This window comes from Lissotriton helveticus, chromosome 7 (genome assembly GCF_964261635.1).
Source record: "Lissotriton helveticus chromosome 7, aLisHel1.1, whole genome shotgun sequence".
Lineage (NCBI taxonomy): Eukaryota > Metazoa > Chordata > Amphibia > Caudata > Salamandridae > Lissotriton > Lissotriton helveticus.
Genome location: NC_136068.1, coordinates 25218946 through 25244742, shown reverse-complemented (window position 1 = coordinate 25244742; position 25797 = coordinate 25218946). Strand labels below are relative to the sequence as shown.

Genomic DNA, 25797 nt, shown 5'->3' with positions numbered 1-25797 from the left:
CGCTTGTCCCTATTTTCAGGCATATTTTTTTAGATTTTGGTTAACGATGATTTTATCCGCAAACTGAATTTCGAGTTGTAAATTGTATTTATATTGCGCTTAAAATCTAGAAAAACAAGTCAGGTCCCGGGCCGTGCTGTGATTGGCTGACGTCACGGGGTGTCCCGGGCCGGCAGCCAATCACAGCGCGGCCCGGGAAATGACGTCACTGGGGTGTCCCGGGCCTGCAGCCAATCGCAGCGCGGCCCGGGACAAAGGGGCGGGGCTTAAAAAAGCCAGAGAAACTCCCCCGAATCGCGTTTTCCCCGAGAAAGCGCGATTGACAGCCTCTGTCTCCCAATGGCTAGCCTCCATTTATGGAGCTAGCCAATGAGAGACAGAGGCGGGTCATCGATCATATATAGAACTCAATAGGTTTTTTTGCGCATGCGCACTACGTGCGCACTTGCAGGCAAAACCTAAAAAGCTATTAAGATGTACTACTATGCTATCAGGGAAGCAGGAGTCAATTACTTTGCTAACAAAATACAAAATGCGTCAAACTCTGCAAAAGAGCTATACAATCTTGGTGAATAGTTTAATGCATTCCACAGACACAAATTCTGACACCCCCCTCAGAACCACACTGCAAATAATTGGCCAATTTCTCCTAGAAAAGAATGATAAATACTATTCTCCATACTCTAGGAGAACATGAAGAAACTATCATACCCCTAGAACAGGGGGATGAAAAGATGAACACATCCCTGAGATGACAATAGAAGATACTCAAGCCATTCTGTCATCTCTCAAATCAGGCTCCCTTCAGGATCCGCCCCCCCTGGCACAAGGTCCAAGGGAGGATAGCCAGTTATCACCATGTTGACTAATATGTTCAATCAGTCATTAAAAACCGGTGAAGTCCCACCAATGTGGAAACAGGCCACAGTGAGACCACTTTTGAAAAAAAACAATGGCTGACTCATTATTATGTGAGAGCTAAGCTCACTTTTACCAGGTCTAGGTAAAATCCTGGAGATATTTGTAAACAAACATCTTTCTTTATTCCTACAGTCCAATGGAATACCTCACTCCAACCAAACAGGCTTTAGAACAGGGAGCATTACAGAGAACGCCCTCCCAGCTGCTACCGGAGAAATTAGGGCAATTTTAGACATGGGTGGCACCGCCAAATAATCTTATTTAATCTAAGTGCCACAATTTACATGGTACTGCACCCGACACTGATCAGAAGGCTAGATGAAGATGGCATTGGGAGCACAGCTCTGAAATGGCTTACCTCTATTCTTCACAATTACACCTTTCAAATACAGGTTAAAGATAGGCAATCTAACAATTTTTCCCTCAAGTGCGGTGTTATACAGGGCTCATTCTTGATTTCCACCCTATTCAATTTATGTGTCACCCCTCTAGAAGAGATTATAAAATCCTATGATATTACATGAATCTCCTTTGAGAATGACACATAAATTATTATTAGCCTTTCTGATCAAACAGAATAGACCTCTTTTCTTCTTAACTACTGTTTCAAACACGTAGTAGACTGAATTGTAGCTAGCAGCTTGAAAACAGAGGTGATGTTAGTGGGTAACATCCCACTAGGTGGATGGAAATGAACTAGCCAGCTGCCCTGGGTAGACATCCTACCCCCAAAACAGAGGTTGAAAACTGACAATGAAAACCCAGGTAAAAAAAAAAAGCTTGTTTCGGTTAACTTTGACTTCAGAGATGGCTACCAGCCCCAACTGGCAGAGTGGTCGTAGGAGGCCTGGTGATATCTCGGCTGGACTATAGAAACTCCTTATACCTTGGAAGCCCTAATTCAATCTTGAAAAGAATGCAGGTCGTCCAAATGCTGCAGCATGTATCGTCTTAAAAATACCCAAGTACCAATCTGCAAGGTCAGCACTGGTGGCCATGCACTGGCTCCCCGTGGACAAGATAACTCATTTTAAGACTTTATGCCTTGTACATAAAGGTATCCACAAAAACAATTCTAGTTGGATCCAGGACTTAATTACCCTTTACAGCCCAGTGAGGTTGCTATATTCCACTAATCAGCTGCTAGTCACGGGTTGTTCTTTTCCTTACATCTCCCCAAAGCTTTAAAACTCTTACCCGCTACAAATTAGACAAAAGCAATCATAGTGAATCAACATAAACTAAATTTCCATAAATATTTAACAACTATAGTTTATCACTATAATGTATATACATCTTTAAAACCTAAAAACACAAACCCTGCAGCCCCGGAGCCCTGAAGCCCTGAAGCCCTGGAGCCCTGGAGCCCTGCAGCCCCCGAGCCCTGCAGCCCCTGAGCTCTGCAGCCCCGAGCCCTGGAGCCCCGGAGCCCTGCAGCCCCGGAGCCCTGAAGCCCTGCAGCCCTGCAGCCCTGGAGCCCTGCAGCCCCCGAGCCCTGCAGCCTCCGAGCCCTGCAGCCCCTGAGCCGTGCAGCCCCCGAGCCCTGCAGCCCCAGAGCCCTGCAGCCCCGGAGCCCTACAAGGGCAGACGGGGCGGGAGCCTTCCCGTGAAGGCTCGGGTGGGCAGCTGGGAGTTCTTTTGGTCCCAGCCATCTGGTCGCACCTTTCCCCTCGGGCATCTGGTCGCACGCAATGCTTACCTATGGCCGGTCTTCCCTGGAAGTCCCGATGAGGTGACATTTGCCTCCCCGATCCCAGCGAGGGCTCCAGGAGGTCCGGCGCCTCCGCACCCTGGGTCCCCTCTGTCACTCAGTGCGCGCGGGTTCCAAGAAAGGGGGATAGCCTCCTCCGGATTACTAGGGACAGGGTATGCCCAGACACTCCTCCCGGGCTGGCTGTTCTCTTCCGGGGACCAGATGGGATATGCCCCGGGCATCCGGGGCACCTATCCCCAGGCCAACGGCATGGCAAAGTGCCCCGGGACGGGCTCCACGGGTCCCGGGCAGTCCTCCCCCGGGTGTCCGGGCCCGAGAGCTCCGGTGGTCCTCCCCGTGCCTGAGGCCCAGCCGGGTTTCCCGAGCCCCCGAGTCCTGCGTGGGCAGGCAGAAGCCCTACCGCAAAGGCTCGGGGTGGGAAGCTGAGAGTCCTTTCGATCCCGGCCATCTGGTCGCACCTTTCCCGTCGGCCATCTGGTCGCACGCAATGCTTTCCAATAAGGGCGACCTATGGCCGGGCTTCCCTGGAAGTCCCGATGAGGTGCCATTTGCCTCCCCGATCCCAGCGAGGGCTCCAGGAGGTCGAGCGCCTCCGCACCCTGGGTCCCCTCCGTCACTCGGTGTGCGTGGGTTCCAAGAAAGAGAGGTAGCCTCCTCCGGATTACTAGGGAGAGGGTATGCCCGGACACTCCTTCCGGGCTGGCTGTTCTCTTCCGGGGACCAGATGGAATATGCCCCCAGGCGGCAAGGGCTCCCATCTCCAGTCCAATGGCATGGCAAAGTGCCCTGAGATGGGCTCCACAGGTCCTGGGGATTCCTCCCGCGGGCCACCGGGGGCTCCCATCACCAGGCCAACGGCACGGCAAAGTGCCCCGGGACAGGCTCCACGGGTCCCGGGCAGTCCTCTCCTGGGGTCCAGGGGCTCCCATCTACAGGCCAACGGCACGGCAAAGTTCTCAAGGACGAGCTCCCTGGGTCCCGGGCAGTCCTCGCCCCGGGGCTCCCATCTTCAAGCCAACGGCACAACAAAGTGCCCCGGGATGGGCTCCATGGGTCCCGGGCAGTCCTCCCCAGGCGTCCGGGGCTCCCATCTCCAGGCCAACGGCATTGCAAAGTGCCCCTGGACGGGCTCCATTGGTCCCGGGCAGTCCTGCCCTGGGCCCAAGAGCTCCGGTGGTCCTCCCCGTGCCTGAGGCCCAGCCATGGTCCCCGAGCCCTGCGTGGGCAGGCAGAATCCCTACCGCGAAGGCTCGGGTGGTAAGCTGGGAGTCCTTTCGATCTGGGCCATCTGGTCGCACCTTTCCCCTCGGCCATCTGGTCACACGCAATGCTTTCCAATGGAGTGACCAGATGGCCGGTCTTCCCTGGAAGTCCCGATGAGGTGCCATTTGCCTCCTTGATCCCAGCCAGGGCACCAGGAGGTCGGGCACGTTCGTGCCCTGGGTACCCTCTGTCACTTGGTGCGTGCGGGTTCCCAGAAAGAGGGGTAGCCTTCCTCCGGATTACTATGGGCAGGGTATGCCTGGACACCCCTCCCTGGGCTGGCGGTTCCCTGCCGGGGACCAGATAAGCTATGCCCGGCCAACACCTCCCAGGCATCCGGGGCTCCCTCCTCCGGCCCGCGGCATAGCAAAGTATCCGGGATGGGCTCCATGGGTCCCTGGCAGTCCTCACCCGGGTGTCCGGGCCCGAGAGCCCCGGCAGACCCACCTGTACCTGAGGCCCAGGAGCCGGGGTCTCCGAGCCCCCGGGAAGCCGAGCCCCCGAGCCCTGTGTGGGCAGGTGGGAGCCCTACCGGAAAGGACTCGTGCAGGCAGATGGGAGTCCTTTTGGTCCCGGCCATCTAGTCGCACCTCTCCCCTCGGCCATCTGGTCACACGCAATGCTTTCCAATGGGGCGACCTTCCCTGGAAGTCCTGATGAGGTGCCATTCACCTCCCTAATCCCAGCCAGGGCTCCAAGAGGTCAGGCACGTTCGCTCCCTGGGTCCCCTCTGTCACTCTGTGCGCGTGGGTTCCCAGAAAGAGGGGTAGCCTTCCTCCGGATTACATGGGGCAGGGTACTCTGGGACCCCTCTCGGCCTAGCCTCATCCGGCAGCTGGACGGGCCAGGATGCCGCCCCAGCCCTGGGTCCGTCCCTGGGGCTGCCGCATGGCAGGCTGCCCTGGATGGGTTCCAGCGGGCACCGGGGAGACTCCCACTGATGGGCAGGGTCCCAGGGCCCCTGCGCCTGGGAGCCCTGGTGTCTGGCAGGCCCGGGTTGGCTTACCCTGCGCCGCCGGGCCTGGGAGCCTCGGCTGGGTCCAGGGGCCCCGCCGGGCCCCGGGTCGGGTGCTCTGGCCCTGGGCCCTCTCCCCCTGGGCTGCCACGCCGCCAAAGGCCCAGGACGGGGTCCATCGGTCCCGGGCAGGCCTCCCCGGCTTGTCTGGGTGTCCACGGGCCCTGGGTCGGAGGGCCTGTCGGGTCCCCCTTGCAGCCTCCAGGGCTGGGGCCCTGGGCCTCCGGTCACCCAAGCCCCGGCGCCCGCTCGCGCTATCGGCGCACAGAGCGACCAGTTGACTTCCCTTTCGTGCCCGGCCATCTGGTAGCACCTATCCCCTCAGCCTTCTGGTCGCATCTATCCCTACGGCCATCTGGTCTCACCCAATGCTTTCCTATGGTGCGACCAGATGGCCGAGCTTCCCTGGAAGTTCCGATGAGGTGCCATTTGGTCGGATACTTTCGCGCCTTGTGTCCCCTCTGTCACCTTGAGTGCACGGATTACAAGAAAGGGGGTAATTCTCCTCTGGATTACTAGGGAGAGGCTCAGTCAGACCTCTGTGAGGCGATTCTGAAACAGGGGAAGGCAGCACCTGGGCCTGCCCGCCGAGGCTCCCAGGGATCTGGGTACGCACCTGCCTCTCAGCCCCTTGCTGATGGTCCTTTTTCTCCGAGTTTGCTCAGGCAGACCTCTGTGAGATCCGGCCATGCTGAGAGGGGGAAGCCAGTACCGGGGCCCGTCCGCCGGGGCCCCCAGGGGCCCGGGTACGCACCTGCCTCTCAGCCCATTGCCAATGGTCCTTTTTCTCCGAGTTTGCTCAGGCAGACCTCAGTGATGTCCGGCCATGCTGACAGGGGGAAGGCAGTACCAGGGGCCGCCTGCTGGGGCCCCTAGAGGCCTGGGTATGCACCTACTTCTCAGCCCCTAGCCGATGGTCCTTTTTCTTCGAGTTTGCTCAGGCAGACCTCCGTGAGGTCCAGCCATGCTGAGAGGGGGAAGGCAGTTCCAGGGCCCGCCCGCCGGGGCCCCCTGGGGCCCGGGTACGCACCTGCCTATCAGCCCCTTGCCGATAGTCCTTTTTCTCCAAGTTTGCTCAGGCAGACCTCCGTGAGGTCCGGCCATGCTGAGAGGGGGAAGGCAGTACCGGGACCTGCCCACCGGGGCCCCCAGGGGCCCAGTATGCACCTGCCTCTCAGCCCCTTGCCGATGGTCCTTTTTCTCCGAGTTTGCTCATGCAGACCTCCGTGAGGTCCGGCCATGCTGAGAGGGGGAAGGCAGTACCAGGGCCCGCCCGCGGGGCCCTGAGGGGCCCGGGTACGCACCTGTCTCTCAGCCCCTTGCCGATGGTCCTTTTTCTCTGGGTTTGATCAGGCAGACCTCTGTGAGGTGTGGCCATGCTGAGAGGGGGAAGCTAGTACTGGGGCCCCCCCACCGGGGCCCCCATGGGCCCGGGTACACACCTGCCTTTTAGCCCCTTGCCGATGGTCCATTTTCTCAGAGTTTGCTCAGGCAGATTTCTGTGAGGTCGGGCCATGCTGAGAGGGGGAAGGCAGTACCGGGACCCGCCCGCTGGGGACCCAAGGGGCCCGGGTACTCACCTGCCTCTCAGCCCCTTGCCGATGGTCCTTTTTCTCTGAGTCTGCTTGCCCCGGCAGCAGGCAGGCAGGGGATGCTAAGGCAGCATACCCACTGCACAGGGTGGCCTGCCAGGGGATGCCCCGGCGGTACTCTGATCGATTGGGCACTTCCGGTCCGTTTAGGGATGGACTGCTTGGCCAGCCTCGGCTGTTGTTTCAAGCAAAGAGCTTCCATCCCGCATGGACCGTCCGACTCGAGGGAGGGCCTGCCGCATGGCGGTGGGTCATTCACCCTACCCAGCAGAGCGAAGGCCGAGCTGCCCTGGCAGCTCATGCCCCCCAGTGGTCTGACCCGAGCGGAAGAGGTCGGGTGGCACCAGGCCCTTGGATCATTGCATTGCATCCTCAGAGCATTGTGTGAATCAGGGCAAAGTAACAACTGAAGAAGGAATGAAGTAAAGTGAGAAGGGAGAGAAGAAGGGCACTTAGAGGAATGAGACATTGCAGTAAATCAGAAAATGGAGAAGACATAGTCTATGAAGGAGGAAGGAAGTTGAAAGATGCTAAATTCATATCTCCAATTTCAGAAATGGTTTAAACCTGGAATAAGGAGGCTTGGAGTCTATTAATTCATTGCGTACTTACCATTTACAGTTACAGCGACAGAAGCCTGTGCAGAGAGGCCGGTGACTGTGTTGTCAGCCATACATGTGTAGTTCCCATTATCTTGACAAGACACCTTTTCAATGATGTATGTGTTACCAGGTCTCTTTAGATCAGTATCATAGAGACGCCACTGGTACTGCGGTGATGGGAAGGACTCTGCAGTGCAGAATAAAGAGAGTTTATCGCCCACCTGTAACCAGTGAGAGCCTGTTGGACCAATCTTCACGTCCTCCGGCCCATCTGTCAGGGAACACAGAGAGGGTATGGGAGTGTCTTTACCAAAGAAAGGGATGGGAGATGGTAGAGAGGACTCTCAGATTACTTACAGGCAACTATCAGAGTCTGGGGGTCACTGGCACTGCTGCTGAGGGGGTTCATGGCCACGCACTGGTAGATCCCAGAATCATTTCGGGACACGTTGGTGATGGTCAGGGTTCTGTTATCAGGAGACGGAATGATATTTCCAGGTACAGCCAAAGTGATATTAAAGTACCAGACGATTGTGACAGCCACGCTCGAGGTGTTGCAGGTTATCACCGCAGGACCTGTCTTCACCAGCTGTGCGGGCTCAGAAGTCACTGTGGGTTTAGTCACCCGCTCTGCAACCAAAAAAAAAGAGACAGGATTATATTGTTAGCAGTGGACTGGTAAAGAACAAGGGGAGGACAAAACTCTGCCAATGTATTTCCCACAATTTCAAATAGGTTTTAAGTTTATATTAATGGTGACATGATCTCCAAAATAGGGTAACCAAGATTCGTAATTCTAATGGCCCATCCGTAATTGAAGCCCAAAATCCCTTGTCCACAGTGATACTACTAAACTGAGATAAAATCATGAACTTACTACTTTTGGTATTCACAGGAGGCATTTAGTAGTACTAAAGTTAGGACTCCTAACTTTACTACTACTCAATGCCTTTTATGAATACCGAAAGTCGTAAAGTTAGGATTTTGTCTCAGTTTAGTAGTAGTAAAACTCACCGCCCAGCCCGGAGCTGCTCGCGACCACCTGAGGCGCCTGAGGGAGCTGAAACCCGTGACCGCGGCGCAGGCTCCTCGGTGACAGGAGAGGGCCGCCAGAATCCCTGACAGGCTGTACTAGGTCCGACTAGGCCTGGAAGCCGTGATCCACATCCCGTGACAGGGGCCGACGGCCGGGTCCCGGGCCACGCCCCTGCCGCACACTGATTGGTCAAGCCCCCGTCAAGCGAGCCTCGGATTGGCTCGGGGGCTCAGAGTCCGCCAGTTCTGCCCGCCATTGGCCAGGAAATCGAGACTCTAGCCGGCCGCGCTGTTATTGGCGGGCGGCTCCACACCCCCACAGGGCCGCGACCTGATTGGCCCAGGGCCCGCAAGGCACACTGAGGAAGCCCAGAACCACGTCGGGGCTGGGGGGAGGCCTCGGAAGAGCGCCGGAGCCGCGCGGGCCTCCCCGCTTCATCCTGATCCCTGGTGAGGCTGATAATACCTGTGAGGGGGGCTCGGGAGTCAGAGCGAGCCCTTCCCCCTCTGCCAGCCCGCCGGACACCGATGCAAGGGCTCCTGTGGGAGTCAAAGAAAACAGGTAAACCCCCCCCTGGGGAGGAGGGCGGTAGGCCCGGAGGAGGCCCCAAGTTCGCCCCTCCCCTGGGGATGACTGTCTTGAGCCCCGTTGGAGACTGGAGAGCCCCCAGGGAGGCTCTAGTGACTACCCCACCAGAAGTGTTAACCCCTTATTGGGGAGTAGTGGTTGCTACTGTGGCCTGGTTAAGTGAAGGGGTGCTAGTGGCCACAAGGAAATGTTCTATAAGCCTGAGCCCAGCTTCTATGTTTAATGAAATGCACATGTTTGTACCTGATGCTGGGTTCCCTTTGCCTAATGGAAGGTTTTTTCCTCTGCTAATTAACTGTTCTAAACTTAAAGAAAGGTCTTTCCTACCTAAGGAGATATTGCCTGGCCATGATGAGATTTTTAGCCTTGAAAAAGGTGGTGTTCAGTTTTATGCAAAGTAGTTGCTGCAAGGGTTCACCCTGATTAATGAAATGTTTTTCTCTCATGTAATGTCCTGCTGATTCCTGCTGCCAGGAAATGTTCATTGCTAAGTGATGCCAGGCCTACAGTTATTTACTATTTAATATTTATGTATTTATGTATTTATGGCCGAGCAATGAAGAATATGCGCTCTTAAGGGAATGTAATGAGTTACTACTACTGTGATGCTTGATTGCTCTGATCTTGATCTTAGATAAAACTATTTATTTGAATCAAACATACTGGTGTGGCCTCAGTCTTTGCGTGCACTTATTGTCTCAGTGGATGTGTGTGCTGTGTAGTCGCGTAACACCTAAGCTTCGGGTACCTACCCACTCGAGCTAGGTTACCCCTGGGAACCTGGTGAACCCAGTTACTACATTTGTTGCCGAGCGGTGGGATCAGGACCTGTGACTATACAGCACCCTCCAGTGGGACAGAGTGCGCTGCAATTAGACTAGACACCTTTCATGCGTGCAAGCCTACACAATTAACCCCCACTGTCTAACCTGAGTGTGTAGAGACCTGTTGTGACCTAAACCTGTTACCTATGTCCTAGTGCTTTTCCTTTAATTTGTCAGGGTCCCCACCTGTCAAAATGGAGTTCCAGCTGGCCAACATTGAAGAGTATACGGTGGTGCAGTTAAGGGAATTTTGTCAGGGGATGGGGGTGCCGGTTGGGCGGAGAGCCGCAAAGGAGGAGCTCCGTACTGCTTTGAGGGCATGGGTAAGGGCCCACCCAGAGGGGAGAGGGGATGGGGAACAGGAGGGGCCGGTCACACAAGAGGAGGCGGGTGCTTCAGGAGAACTAGACCTACTAAACATTGATGTGTCTGAAAATGTGTTGCCAGGAAGACGTTCCAGGGCAAGTAGTAGTGGGTCTAGAAGGAGTACGTCGTCACAGGAATATGAGGACAGGAGGGAGGAGAGGCAATTGAAGTGGGAGCTTGCCAAGTTAGAGCACGAGAGGGAGAGAGAAAGATTAGCTTTGGAAGAGAGGAAGTTGGTGCACAGGCTTCAGCTGAAGGAGTTGGAGCTGAGAGCTTTGCAATTGAGTGCGCCAGCAAGTCCCAATGGTGGCAGTGTACCAGGATCTCAACACGAGCCTAGATTTTGGTTACCCTAGGAAGTGATAGCGACCTCTACTCAGGGGGATGACATCGCCAAGTGGTTGGAGGCGTATGAAGTGGCCTTGACAGCCCATGGGGTGCCCGAATAACACTGGGGAGGTGGCCTGTATCAGTACATACCTCCCAATGTCAGGGACACCCTCCTGTATCTCGATAAGGCAGATGAGTTCAGATATTCCCTCATGAAGGGGGCGTTCCTTAAAAAGTTTGGTCTCAACCCCGAAAGGTACCGCCAGAATTGGGTGGATTTCTTTGATTATGCCTGTAAAGCTCTTGATGGTTGGGTGCGTGGCAGCGAGGTGCATGACTATGAGGGCCTGTACAATTTATTTTTGAGAGAGCACCTCTTGGATAAGTGTTTTCCAGAGCTGCGCTAACATCTGGTGGACCGCAAGCTGACTGATGCCCGGGAGCTTGCGGAGGAGGCGGATACTTGGGTTAGCATCCGAGTGTCACACAAGGGCCTCGGGGAGATGGTCCGAAAGGCAGACAGGGCGTCCCCCAGAAGAAAGAGGGGGGAGATAAAAAGAAGAAGTTCTCACGAGGCCCAAAAACTAGACAGTTTGGGAGAGGAGTAGGTACCCCAGCTCATTCCAGTTCCCCAAAGCCCACTTACCCTGACAAGAGTCAGCAGCCAAAAGTTGTCCGGTGCTATGAATGTGGGGAGGTTGGACACTACAAGGGAGATGCCCAGTGTCGCAAATGACCCCCAGACCCCACAGGTGGCAAGAGTCCCGGGGTGCCTAGTGTAGCACTTGGGGTGCAGCTGCCCCTAGATATGGAAGGGGAGTGGACAGGCCTGACCCTGGTTTCACTTGGGGATAGAGAGATGGTCCCAGTGACGCCCTTACCATCTAAAACTGCTAAGTACCCGCAGAGGGTGAAGGTCAATGGGGAGGAGGTGGACGCTTAGGTGTTAAGCGACTACACAGCACACACATCCGCTGAGACAATAAGTGCACGCAAAGACTGAGGCCACACCAGTATGTTTGATTCAAATAAATAGTTTTATCTAAGATCAAGATCAGAGCAATCAAGCATCACAGTAGTAGTAACTCATTACCTTACCTTAAGAGTGCGTATTCTTCATTGCTCGGCCATAAATACATAAATACATAAATATTAAATTGTAAATAACTGTAGGCCTGGCATCACTTAGCAATTAACATTTCCTTGCTGCATGAATCAGCAGGACATTACATGAGAGAAAAACATTTCATTAATCAGGGTGAACCCTTGCAGCAACTACTTTGCATAAAACTGAACACCACCTTTTTCAAGGGTAAACAACTCATCACTGGCCGAGCAATATCTCCTTAGGTAGGAAAGAGGAACAAATCCGGTGTGCACGGGAGACACAGTCTTTGCAGTTGAAGGCAGGCAGGTCCTCCGTGGTTTTTGAGGTTGCTGGCAGCAGGACATACCGGGGTTTGTAATAGCAGGTTTGAGGTGGAGACAGCCCCGTAGGGCTGGGGCCAAGTCAGTGGGCTTCATCCTCTTGTTATCTGTAGCATGGCTGTTCAGTCCTTCTTCTTGTCTTGTTTGGATCTGAGGAAGCACAGTTTGAGGAGCCCCCTAAATACTAGATTTAGGGGCGTTAGTGTTTAGGTTAAAGGTAGGGACCAATGGTTTCCTTCCTTGAGGTGAATACACCCCCCAATTATGCCACTCTCCAGTGGGAGGGGGGTATATGCCTCACTCTGGTTGGCTGGGTCTCCCCATCTGCAAGATGGTGGAGACTGAGAGTTGTGCTTCACCCCGCCTCGCCCACCTGAGGGGTGGAGTTGGCAGAGGTGGACATACGTCTCTCCCTCACTTGGTTTTCCCATCCAAAGTGGGAGTCAGAACCAGTGGGGACCAGTTTTCTGGGAGCAGCAAGAAGCCCGTAGAAGCTCACAAAGGCAGCAGGCCTATGAAGATTCCCTTTTGTGGACTCTGCCCATCCTGGGGGAGAAGGCTTAGCACCTCATCCCAGGATGTGCACTGTTTCACACCCCTGAGAGCAGCAGGCTCTCGCCCTGGGGTCCAGAAACATGTCTGGTGGTAGAAGCTGAAAGCAGCCACTCAGTCTGGACACTAGTAGTTAGTCGTTTTTGAAGGGGCATCTTACAGTAGGTGTGCATTTTACATTACCCCTTGCTTGCTCATGAAGGCTCCCGGCCGTCATGTGTCACGGTGGGCGTGTGCGGAGGATGGTCAGGGGCCCTCCGAATTCTATCCACTATTCAAATCGCCTGTACAGCACAAACATTTGCACTGTATGCAAGGGGTTAAATCCCACACTGGCATCGGAGTGGGTTTAATGTGCTCAGAAGTTTGAAACCAAACTTCCAAGTTTTCTGTGTAGCCTTTATGGTGCTGTGGAGTTCGTAATGACAAACTTCCAGCACCATATATTCTTAACCCCTTCGATGCTCATGACAAGCTCAGCTCATCATGAGGCACACTGGAGCTGTGCTTATGACGAGCTGAGCTCGTCATGAACAATGAGATTCAAATATAAGTCCAGCACCCGGGGGGAAAAGTCATAGCAGCCAAGGTGTTAATGGCAGCACTGCACTTACAATGTCTAAGAATGGACTTAGACACTGTAGGGGTACAGGGTTCATGCACCTGTACCCTCACCACTGGCATAGTTTACCCAGCTAGAGGGGTGACCGATCTATGCCAGGGCAGTGTGTTGTAGGCATTGCAAAAAGGGATGTGTGCCATGTCGACTCTACACTTTGTTCTGCACAAAGACACTCAGCCTGCAAAGGCAGTGTGTGAGTGAAAAGGTGCAGGGTCTCTAAGCGTGGCACAAGAAGTGATGCAGCCCTTTGTGGCCTTCTCTGGTCACAGTGCCCTGGGTACCTGGGGTACCATTTACCAGGAGCTGACCTGTGGCTAGAGATGACAATTGGGTTCAGACTTCAATGCAGTTTTAGGGAAAGAACATAGGCCCTGGGTACCTGATTAGCAGGAGCCCAGGGCACACTCAGTCAAAGAACATCAGCAATTCAGCAAAAAGTGGCGGAAAGAGGGCACTTTCTCACAAGGTGTTACATGGGTGATGAGGTTGGTGTTCTCATGCACTTCCCATGGTTTTTGATGCATTCCCAGACTTACAGGGACTTGTAAACCGGGAAATGCTCCAAAATCTTACACCAGCCCAGGGAAGGCATAATGAGGAGAAATAGCAATGATAACAAGGGTACTCCGAATTTTGTTTACGGTCAAGAGGTGGGAGTAGCAAGTAGCAAAACAAAGCAGGAAAAACCTCTTACAGTGACCTAAAACTAGTCAACAATATTGGCAACCAACTCAATTATTTATACAGAGGGTGCATCTAGAGACACATTAGACTTCTCTCATATTTATTGTTTTTTTATTTAATCTTCATTATGCAAAAACATTTCTTTTGTATATATATTTTTAGATTTTTCAGCAGTTTTCATTTACATGACATACATACATAATACATTTAAATAACGATTCACATCCAATTGTTCAAGTGCATGATATTTACTAAAATAGATGTTCTAAATAGAACCCCTTTTCCCAGCAAGTGTGAGCATTCATTCTAACATACATACACACCCTTTCTCACATACAAACAGTGACAAGATACATAAAAATTTGCAGGCTTTATAATGAAGTGTTATTGTTGTCCAATACAAGACTCCTCGTAATGTAGTCTCAGTCTGTCAAAAATCAGGAAACAGTACTTGTAGAGTCGTTGTGATCTATCTTTGTATTATTTTACACCTTTAGTTTTTATATGATTTCAATTTATCATATCCGAGGGTCTTTGTATGCATACAAAGACCCTCGGATATGATAAATTGCTGGGAAAAGTATGTATGTATGTCATGTAAATGAAAACTGCTGAAAAATCTAAAAATATATATACAAAAGAAATGTTTTTGCATAATGAAGATTAAATAAAAAAACAATAAATATGAGAGAAGTCTAATGTGTCTCTAGATGCACCCTCTGTATAAATAATTGAGTTGGTTGCCAATATTGTTGACTAGTTTTAGGTCACTGTAAGAGGTTTTTCCTGCATAATGAGGAGAAATAACTTTATTTCTCCTCGGTTTTTCTGCAGTACACATAGAAAGGGGAAAACACCTCTGAGGATATTTTTGTGAAGGAAGGTGCCCCTTCGTGCACCAATGGAGAAATGACATGAATGGGCTGTATTAGATACATACACTGCTTACTTGCTGCGCTGCCACGTGATACAATCTTCATGAATAAGGCCAGAATGTCTGTCCTGTAGGTTCACCTAAATGGGAATTACTTTAGCAACTGTACCAATGGGTGAAAGAGGCTGCAGCATTGTGCATTCTATATTTGCTGTGCAGTGGGCTATTCCAGAATGTGAGGGACAACTCAATAGAGATATGGTTAAAGTTGGTTGCCACAAAGCCCCTTTCTCTGCATGCTTTGTTTTGTATTTTTTGCATTGATATCGTAAGTGTGTGGAGATCTACAAAGGGAACATTCTTTGAAGAGTTCAAAGTATTGCTAAAAACTGCGGGAGGCACTTGGACAGACCTGAGGAAGCGGGGTAAGCGGCACCTGAGACCGCCACCACACCGGGGACTACAACTCCCATCTCCAGCACCGCGGAGGTTGTGCTGATAAGCGAGGCGCTGACCCACGGCGTATTGCTACAAACTGCGGGAGGCACTTGGACAGACCCGAGGAATCGGGGGAACCGGCACCTGAGACTGCAAGCACACAGGGGACTACAGCTCCAGCGCTGCGGAGGTCGGGCTGAAAAGCAAGGCGCTGACCCGCAGCTCAGGACGCGCACGGAGACGCGCACAGGTGAAGCCCAGGCCAAGGGAGGGTCTGTCCAAGCCATCCGAGGCCAGACGAGGCCGGGCCGGGTCCCCTCTCTAACTACTGCATCTACGTATGATAACAGGCTTACTCCCAGGCCAGCGTGGGGCACCTAACATTCGATGTGACCGGTGAGTCTGGAGGTAGTAACTGGTGTAATAACCCATAAATATCATATCCATCTGGCCCCTTCTGACTAACACCTTAAAAGTGAGAGCACCAGGCATCAAACACATTTTGAGAGTGGGGCTCCCAGCTAATTGATGTTGAAAACCCCACAATGAGTATTAGAAGTGTTAAGGAGGGATCAAGCTGAATCCACCCCACAGTTGGTATCGAAAGGCCTTCATTGGATACATCAAACCCTAAGTAAAACATGAGCGCAGGGAGGGATGGGAGCAAATCAAATATTGATGGCAAGAAGGGTCTCATGGGTGGGGCCCACAAGTAAGCACTGGCAGGGGGATTGTGTGGTTGTGAATTTTAGTAGTAGGCACGTAGCAGGTTCTATTTTAACACATTTAGGCCAGATGTCCCCAAGTATCTCCAATATTGTTCCTTTGCCTCTGTGTTATTTTAATAGGCCGCCCAGAACACAGAGAATGCAGCCACAGATCTGCATACTACTGAACAGGGTATGAACCTGCACCAGAGAGATAGTACTAGGGGCATATAAGATATGAAACACCAGAACCGTTTTGCACCTCTATCTGACCTAGAGGACTGTGATTGACTTCAAGCCAACCACCCTTATGCTGAAGGTAAACTAGAGGGCCAGGCACTCCCAATTGATATCAACTTTAATGATATATCGTCTCATTCCCCACTGGGACCGAGGGCACATAGGGACAATCTAAAAATTGCCCCATGGAATGCCGCAGGACTATTTCTTAAGCTGAGTGACAATGGATGGTTGAAAGAGTGGCAGGATCACCGGGTAGTGTGCTTTCAAGAAACTTGGGCTACAGACTTGGTTTATGTAAATGGTTACAGCTCCTTTCAAACCAAAGCAATTCCATCTTCCTCAGGGAGGGCAAAAGGGGGCTTATTAACCTTAATCTAGACAATGTGGAGTAATCATAACCCAAACTTTTATATATTACTGTTGGAAATACCGCAAGAAGGGATATGGCTGCTAGTCAACTACTACAATAATAGATTTGGACCATTGATGCATCTGCTGGTGGGGGAGGTTGAGAAAGAGATCACTGCAATACAGCACAAGACCAAAAGGGTAATCAATAACATAATATGGCAGTGGGATTTTAATATACACCCCTGTTAAAATAAAGTACTCCCTACATGCGGCGGGGTGGATGCAAGGGGTAATCCTCCAATCCATCATTTTGCACATGATGAGTATGGGGATAGATTAAACCAGGCGGTCACAGAGTTAAACATGGACATGGTATGTCAGGATATTGAAGGGACTGGAAGCATCACGAAAACATTTAGGAGAAACAGGGTGGATATTCTGTTAACCCCTTCTTTAAGCCGTAGGGTGTGTAAGGTCAGCTGTGCTTTTAACATCTATAGTGACCATGCCATAGTTTCTTTAGAGATGAACTCGGTCCGCAAAGTGAGACAGAATATTAGAAATGCTGGTAACACCGCAGCAGTAAGAAGAAACGGGGTCCAGTGAAAATGGGTAAGATAAACAAATTCAAGGTTACCCATGAGATAGTCTCTTAATATGTGCTTGAACTCGGAAGCGATCCCTTCTGATGTAGCTCAGGCTTTTAGTGGAATCTTGGGAAACATTAAAAGAGCATTATCACTAAGGGCAAAAAATAGCGCCAAAGACGAAAAGAAAAGGTGGGTTGACATTGCCTGTATAAAGGCAAGGGTTGCTCTCCATAGAGAGCTTGAGGGTTAAACCTAGAAACCCGGTCCATATAAATAGTCTGCGCACCTCGTATAAATGATGAAAAACAACACAGGGTCGTGGCTCAGACCCAGTAAGGCTAAGCCCAAAGTAACAAAAGAACAACACAACTGCCAATACTGGACCTCACTTCCTAATATTTATGTTGGACTTTATGAGTGAAACAGACCGGTCCGTTTTTTTGTTTGCGTCACTAGTTTATTGTTTCATTTTTTCACTAGTGGAACATTATTTCTTCATAAACAGATCATCAACTTATTGTGCATGTACAAATATAAAACATTACACTTCAATACAGCAACATTTCAATATACAATACAAATACAGATTTACAGCACATCCAACTCACAATCTGGCCAATCCATTCATCCTTCCCTCTTACAACAAAACAAACACTTTGGTCCTATTGTCAGCAATAGATTATCTGTCCATATAAATGGTTTTACATTTCTTAATTCACGATTTTATTTGGTCAGAAAACTCATTCGGAAGCAAAAACCCTGATATCCAAACAAAATTCTCTATGTTTTCCAATTGTCAATATGAACCAAACCAGGTTGACGCGTTTCCAACCCCCAATTGCGGGGTTCTCCTCAGGACCAACAGTCTCTTATTAGTATGGAACGCAGTCCCTTAATAAAGGTGATGTTGAGTTGACACAGGTCACAAGACACTCAATTTAATTATGTAGCTGCATTTCGCGTCTGGGTGTAGAAAGAGTCACCGCCCAGTGGTAAAATATACCTTGTGGCGCGGGTTTTTCGAGTCACGCGCTTCACTGCATTCGTTCGCTCCTCTCACCATGTTGGGGGAGTGTAATTGGAAGAAGGTACACTTCTACCTCAATAGACCTCGCGAACCCGTGTCCGCACTAGAACTAAGAAAAACAACACAGGGTCGTGGCTCAGACCCAGTAAGGCTAAGCCCAATGTAACAAAAGAACAACACAACTGCCAATACTGGACGTCACTTTCTAATATTTATGTTGATCTTTATGAGTGAAACATACCGGTCCGTTTTTTTGTTTGCGTCACTAGTTTATTGTTTCATTTCACAATCTGGATATCAGGGTTTTTGCTTCCGAATGAGTTTTCTGAACAAATAAAATCACACAAAGTCATTTGTAATTGTGGCAGTGTGGGCAAAAGAGAAATAAAAACAAGTTTTCATGCGGAGGGGAATAAAATCGAAGTGGTAGAATCCTTCTCGTACCTGGGTATCCTCTTCGATAGAGACCTCTCTTGGAAAAAACTAGTGGAAGGCAGGAAGCGGGTCATGGAGAGGGGCATCACCACACTGAAATCCTTCGCTGAAAAACTCGTGGCCAAACTGCTCTCCACGATTAAGACTATTTATCCGGCCTGTGTAAAAGCATCTGTATCTTATGGAGCCCACCAGGTAGGTCGCTCCCCTCCGCACAGCACCGCCTGTGCCTCCCTGCCCCAGCTGCCGCTGCTGAGGAAGTACGAGGCCCTCCACCACCCGCAGGCTACCACCTGCGCCTCATCCCTGGTGGCCAGTAGTGGGCCGTAGGTAGGGTTGTTCATCCTCCGCTTTATTGCTTTTCTTGTATTGCCTGTATTTTCATTGTTGTGTCTGTGACTGCTGTTGTCTGCCTTCCCGAGCTGCCTGTACGTGGTCCGTGCCACTTTTTCTTCCCTCTGTTTCCCTCGCTGTCCCCGTGCTCTCTCTGCCCGGTCTTTCCTTCTGTACCCCTCGCTGCTCCATGTGTCTCTGCCCGGTTTTCCCTTCTGTTCCCCTTGCTGCCCTGTGCTTTTCTGCCCGTTCTGCCTTCTGTTCTTAGCTGCCCCTGTATTTCTGTATTCTGTATTTTGTCTCTGTGCTACTTGTTTTTCCGGTATTTATGTGCCCTTTTTGCCTTCTGTTCCACTCGTTTTTTGTGCCCTCCTGCCCTCTGTGCCACTCGTTTTTCCCTAGTTTTTGTGCCCCTTTTGCCTTCTGTTCCATTCGTTTTTTTGGGTATACAACCATTACAACGCAACTTTTACCACGCAGTGCCTTTACGACGCAACTTTTACAACGCAAACCATTACAACGCATTGCGCTGGGGGGCGCTCTAGGATAGGGAATAGGTTTAATTTAGTGTCCAACACCTTCCCTACTATCCACAGGGACTGGAGTTGGAATAGTAAATTAAACTATTCACTATCCAGCGCCCCAAAGCACTATGCGTTGTAATGGTATGCGTTGTAAAACTCACGTTGTAAAAGCATGCGATGTAAAAGCATGCGTTGTAATGTCATACATCCGTTTTTTTGTGCCCTCCTTATGACTCGTTTTTCCCTCGTTTTCGTGCTCTTCTGCCCTCTGTTCCACTTGTTTTTTTGTGCCCTTCTGCCCTCTGTGCCACTTGTTTTTCCCTCATTTTTGTGACCCTTTTGTCTTCTGTTCCACTCGTTTTTTTGTGCCCTTCTGCCCCGTGTCACTCGTTTTTTCCTTGTTTTTGTGCCTCTTTTACCATCTGTTCCTCTTGTTTTTTGTGCTCTTCTGCCCTCTGTTCCACTCGTTTTTTGTGCCCTCCTGCCCTCTGTGCCACTCCTTTTTCCCTAGTTTTTGTGCCCCTTTTTCCTTCTGTTACCTTCGTTCTCCCTCACCGCCCTCGCGCTGCGTCCCCTGCGGCCCGCCCCCCTGCCCATTAGCTGCCCCCGCCTCCCACCTCCCAGCTGCTCCTCCCTCCCACCTCCTCATATAGGCCAGGAGAGCAAACCTTGACCCCACCAGGTAGGTCGCTCCCCCTCCACACAGCACCGCTCCACGTCAATTATTTGAAAAGTAGAATGCTGTGAATATGATGTATAATTGTTATGCTTTTACAATTGATTTGCATATACATTTGTGAATTGTTATGAAGATACAATAACACACAATTGCATTATTTAGGATTTATCTTGAAAAACTGTTTAATAAATGTGATAATCACTATCATATACAAATTTTATTGTGGTAAAACATTTTTACATTGATTTAAAGTGCATAGCACCAAGTGAACAGTGCATGATTAGGTGGGCCACCACTCACCATAATTTATTTATTCAACACCCAGGATTGACTCCCCTGAGTAATCATAGCACCAGTGGAAGAACCTATATAATTGGTGATTATTATTTTGCTTAAATTGGAGTGCTCCCCACAACCCCCATTACTATTACTTTTGACTTCTGTGCCACCCATTTTCCCCTTCATTTTGTGCCCCTTTTTCCTTCTGTTACCTTTGTTGTCCCTCACCACCCTCGCTGCTGCGTCCCCTGTGGCCCCGCCCCCCTGACTGTCCATTCGCTGCCCCACTTCCCGCCTCCCAGATGCTCTTCCTCCCACCTCCCCATATATGCCGACCGCTGCACGGCCGCGCCACTGGCACTCTGAAGGTGCGCCTAAGGCAAGCCCGTCTGCTCCCGCCCACGCCTGGACCACACCCAGCACCAGAACCCCTGGACTCCGCACCCACCACGACGACTGCAGCCACTACAACGCCAGCACTCTGCATTCTCTCAACTCCGGATGGAGCCACACCTGCTTCAAGGCCGCCCCGAAACGCACACATGGCCCCTTCACCTGCCAGAACTGCAGCTACACCAGCCTCAGAGCTGACAAACCACCTGCCAAGAAAGACCCCAACCACCTCCGATGCATACTACTGAACACCCGCTCCGCATGCAAGCATGCCGTCGAGCTCTGGAACCTGCTCGACACAACATCCCCGGATATCGCCGTCCTGACAGAGACCTGGTTTACCGACTCCTCCGCACCCGACATCGCCATAGCCATCCCAGACAGCTACAAGATCACGTGCAGAGAACGCACCAACGGAGTCGGAGAAGGAATGGCCATCGTCCACAAGAACAGCATCAGGGTCTCGACTAGCACCAATGACGCGCTCAGCACCGTCGAACACATGCATTTCCAGATCCAAACAGATGCTAACTCCACCCTCAGAGGCACCCTTGTCTACCAACCCCCCGGACCCACGCCCCCAGTTCAGCAACTCCATCGCCGATTTGATCAGCACGCACGCCCTGACCTCCACCGACTACATCCTCCTCGGAGACCTGAACTTTCACCTTAGGAACAACAATGACAACAACTCCACATTCTGATCGATAACCTCACCAACCTCTGACTGAAGCAACTCGTCACAACGCCCACCCACTCCGCCGGACACACGCTCGACCCCGTCTTCTCCTCAAGCCCGCACGTCTCCGTCAGCCATACCACCGAACTCCTCTGGAGTGACCACCGCTGCATCCACTTCGCCTTCCAGAAACCCACCACACACCACCGCACCCAACAGATCCCCCGCAGCTAATGGAGCAAAATCACCGAAGACCAACTACACGCAAACCTCGCTCTCAGCCCACCCACCGAACCCTCCAACACAGACGACGCTGCCCACAGCCTCAGACGCTGGATCAAGGACTGCGCCAACACCCTCACCCCGCTGAAGAAGCCCCCCACAGAGACACCAGCAAGAGGGCCAGCTGGTTCAACCCAGAACTCCTAGCCTCCAAGCAAGCCTGCCGGAAACTAGAGAAGAAATGGCACAGTGAACAAACTCCGGACAGCTAATGCAGCACACAAGGACGCCACCTCATCAGGGCGGCCAAGAGGACCTCCTTCGAAGACTGCCTCGACAACAACGCACACGATAGCAAGGAGCTCTTCAACATCGTGAAGGAACTCTCCAACCCCAGCTCCAACAGCAACCACATGCCGCCATCGCAAGCCCTGTGCGACCCCTCGCCACCTTCTTCCACCGCAAGATAGCAGACATCCACGACAGCTTCAACAGCCAGACAGCCCCAACAGACAGCAACACAACAGACCCTCCGTACACCATTGAACACAACGCCCTGCTAGCCTGGGCCAGCGTGAGCATTGATGACACCATCAATACCATGCGCACAATCCACTCCGGCTCTCTGTCAGTCCCATTCACGCACTACACCTTCAACAGAGCAAGCAGCTCCATCGCACCCCACCTGCGCAACGTCATCAATCTCTCCCTGGAGACCGCGACCTTCCCAGAGATCTGGAAACACACCAAGATCAACACCCTACTCAAAAAAACTAAGGCAGACCCAAGAGACCTCAAGAACTTCCGTCCCATCTCTCTGCTCCCCTTCCCGGCCAAGGTCATTGAGAAAACCGTCAACAGACAGCTAACCAGATACCTCAAAGAAAACAGAATACTTGACCCTTCCCAGTCAGGGTTAAGCAGCAACCACAGCATCGAGACTGCCCTCATCGCCGCCACCGATGACATCAGGACCCTGCTGGACAACGGCGAGACCGCAGCACTCATCCTCCTAGACCTCTCTACTGCCTTTGACAACGTCTGCCACTGAATACTACACGCACGCCTCCACACCGCAGGGATCCGAGACAAGACTCTGGACTGGACCACCTCCTTCCTCTCCGGCAGAACCCAGAGCGTCCGCCTCCCCCATTCCGTTCCAAAGCCTCCGAGATCTTCTGTGGCGTACCCCAAGGATCCTCCCTCAGCCCGACACTGTTCAACATTTACATGGCCCCGCTTGCACACGTAGCCCGACAGCACGACCTCAACATAATCTCCTATGCCGACGACACTCAGCTGATCCTCTCCCTCACCAAGGACCCCATCACTGCCAAAGCCAACCTCCATAAAGGAATGAAGGCCGTCGCCGACTGGATGAAGACCAGCCATCCAAAGCTGAACTCAAACAAGACTGAGGTCCTCATCCTCGGTTCCAACCCTTCAGCCTGGGATGACTCCTGGTGGCCGACAGCACGGGGGGCAGCTCCGACACCCACCGAACATGCACGCAACCTGGGAATCATCTTCGACTCAACGCTCTCAATGACCAAGCAAGTCAACTCCGTCTCCTCCGTCCTGCTTCAACACCCTCTGCATGCTCCGCAAGATCTACAGATGGATCCTGACAGATACAAGAAAGACAGTCAACCAGGCACTCGTCAGCAGCAGACTCCACTACGGAAACGCCCTCTATGCAGGAGCCCTGACCAAGCTCATAAAACGACTACAACGTATCCAAAACGCCTCGGCACGACTGATCCTCGACTTACCACGCCACGGCCACATCACCCCCCACCTGAGAAACCTGCACTGGCTCCCCGTCAACAAGAGGATATCCTTCAAGCTCTTCACCCATGCACACAAGGCACTCCACAAGACCGGCCCAGCCTACCTCAACAGACGGCTCTCCTTCTACATCCCCAACCACCAGCTACGCTACGCTGACCTCTCACTCGCCACCGTCCCGCGCATCTGAAGAACAACCACCAGTGAGAGTTCCTTCTCCCACCTTGCCGCCAAGACATGGAACACCCTCCCCCTGAGCCTCCCACAGACCCAAGACCTGCTGACCTTCAGGAGGATACTCAAGACATGGCTGTTCGATCAGTAGCCCCCCCCCATCACCTTGAGACCCTCGCGGGTATGTAGTGCGCTTTACAAATGATTGATTGATTGATTGATGGAGCAGGAGTATGGGGGGTGGCAAACCCCACTGCATTGCAGACAGTTGAGAATAAATATTTTAAATCCATAGTAGGTCTCCCCTCATCCTTCGCAAATTGTATACTACACATGGAGCTAGATATTCCTTACATTGCTGAAAAGATTAAGGTGGCTCCATTACTCTTGTGGTATTCAATATGGAGGAGGGAATCTGTACCGCTCATGCAGCTAAAAAATAAAGAGCTGCCTAGACATGGACCACTGGAAGAGATCTAGGTGGCTGAGTTATGTGGAGCACACTTTTAAAGAAATTGGGCTTCCGTAAATTTTTAATGATCGGCTTCCATGTAAGGGATTATCCAAACAGAAGGTAATTGATGGCTTTTTCCGGATGGCAGAATATAAGAGCTCTAAATCTGAGGTGGGGAAACACGCTTTGCGGTCATACCAAGGCAATACACCTGTGATAGAGGGAGGATTCTCGTACCTAGCAATAGCAAATATCCCACAGCATAGATAGATTTTGTTAAGGTTTAGAACAAACCTGATAGTGTGTATGCTAGGCAATCCGGAAAATTGTTTTAGCATTAATGATTTGAGCGTTTTCCCGTGTGACAATGTATCAACTCAATCTGAGATACATCTAGTCCTTTTCTGTACACTATATAAAAAGGAAAAGGAAAGCCTACCTGATGCCGATTTTAAATAAGATGAGGTTTACACAATGTCGGGTGGCCTTATACTTTTTAAAATCTTTACCAGACCCGTTTGTCTGTTTCTCAATGGCCTCTTTCTTATAGGCTTGTTTGAAGAAGAGAAAGGAGTTGGATATGTGTTCTGTGAGATGTATTCTGAACAGTAATTGATCTTGTGTCTTTTCTCTTTGTTGTGTGTTAATTTGATATGACTGGATTTTAATGATGGTATTTTATGAAATTGTGATGTGGATGTATTTATTCTTTTATGATCATTTTAAATTTTTATTGAATAAAGAGTTTTGATGATGATGATGATGAGTTCAAAGTAAATTAACCAGCAGAATAGCCACATTATGTGAATGTTGAGCTCCTCCATTATAAGTTTAGATAAAATACCGCCCCGCCCAGTAAGCTACTGGTTTAACACATATATGAGTACACATGGTCTGCATGTTCTCAGTTACACAATACTAGTGCAGTGTGTTTAAAGTTCTTCTTTGGGTCTAGACTGGTATGTGTTCTTCTTCATGAGGTATTCTTCATTAGGATTGAGCTCAAACAATCTATTTAACATATAAGTTAACATTAAACGGTGTTGTATACATATCAGTGTGAGCTGCTGTGCATTTTATGGCACTGAACGTGAACCTTGTTCCCTAGAGGATGGCAGCCACGTACAGAATTACTTCATGCGAGAGGGTCAAGTAGCATGTCAATGGTCAAACGGAACAGTTCAACCTCTCCACATATGTTACAGAAAGTCCTTAGATAAACCAGGGTAAAATGCCACATGAAGAAGAGGAAGAGGAAACATTGACTCCCATGGCAGTGATCGAGCACTTACCGTAGACCCTCAGCTGTCTGGTGGTTGTTACCTGGGGTGCACCACTTAGTGTCACACTCACGGTGTAGTTTCCGGTGTCATTCGTCAGCAGGTCTCTGATCTCCAAAGATCCGTCTGGGCAACCAGTCTCCCGACCTGTGTATTGGGGGCCATGGAGCTGAGATGGTGGTGAAACTAAGTGAGTGTAGATCATCTGTTGAGTATCCGCTACTGTCCCTCTGTACCAGACAAACCTCAGTAGATTCACATTGACCGGGGCAGTGAGGGTGGCCATCTCCCCCACTTCGGCATTAATCACTTCTGCAGCTGCCCCTTGAGTTGAGGCCATCTGAGTCCAGACAGCGAGACAGACTGAAAGATAAAGGAAGGTATGAATCTACAGTTCAAAATCATCATTTTAATCTCGTAAAATTACTCAACTACAGACATTAGTCTTGTCGTTTGTACTCATAGAAAAGGATCCCATTTGTGCAGCAATGTGATTTGTGCAGAGGTATGTCGAAATATTAGGAAGGGAGAGGCCATGGCGGTAGGAAACACTAATGGACAGTTTTATGAAAAAGTCAGCAGCAAGATATCTTGCTGTGTTGTGCTGCATGACAGGGAGAGTTACTTATAATGGAACAAGAGGTCCCTTCCCAGAGAAACGGACACAACGTTCTCTATAGAAAACAACATAATTTCTATAGCAGCCTAGAATAGGGTCATATTCATAATGATTTTTAATAAATGTTTTGAAAAAAGCACAAAGCCAGAGGTCAGCTGAAGAAAAGTTCAG

The 25797-nt window shown here is 50.8% G+C and overlaps 1 protein-coding gene across 1 annotated transcript in view; it reads right to left on the bottom strand.

The window, feature by feature from the left end:
• The window catches only part of LOC144768897 (cell adhesion molecule CEACAM6-like), a 76365-nt gene extending 51018 nt beyond the window's left edge, over positions 1–25347 (bottom strand). The window contains exons 1-3 of the mRNA XM_078652910.1: positions 25020–25347; positions 7465–7737; positions 7114–7378 (exon numbers count right to left, since the gene is read on the bottom strand). Coding sequence (XP_078509036.1) covers positions 7114–7378; positions 7465–7737; positions 25020–25347 — 866 coding nt within the window. The remainder of the gene's footprint in view (positions 1–7113; positions 7379–7464; positions 7738–25019) is intronic.
• Between the last annotated feature and the right edge of the window lie 450 nt (positions 25348–25797).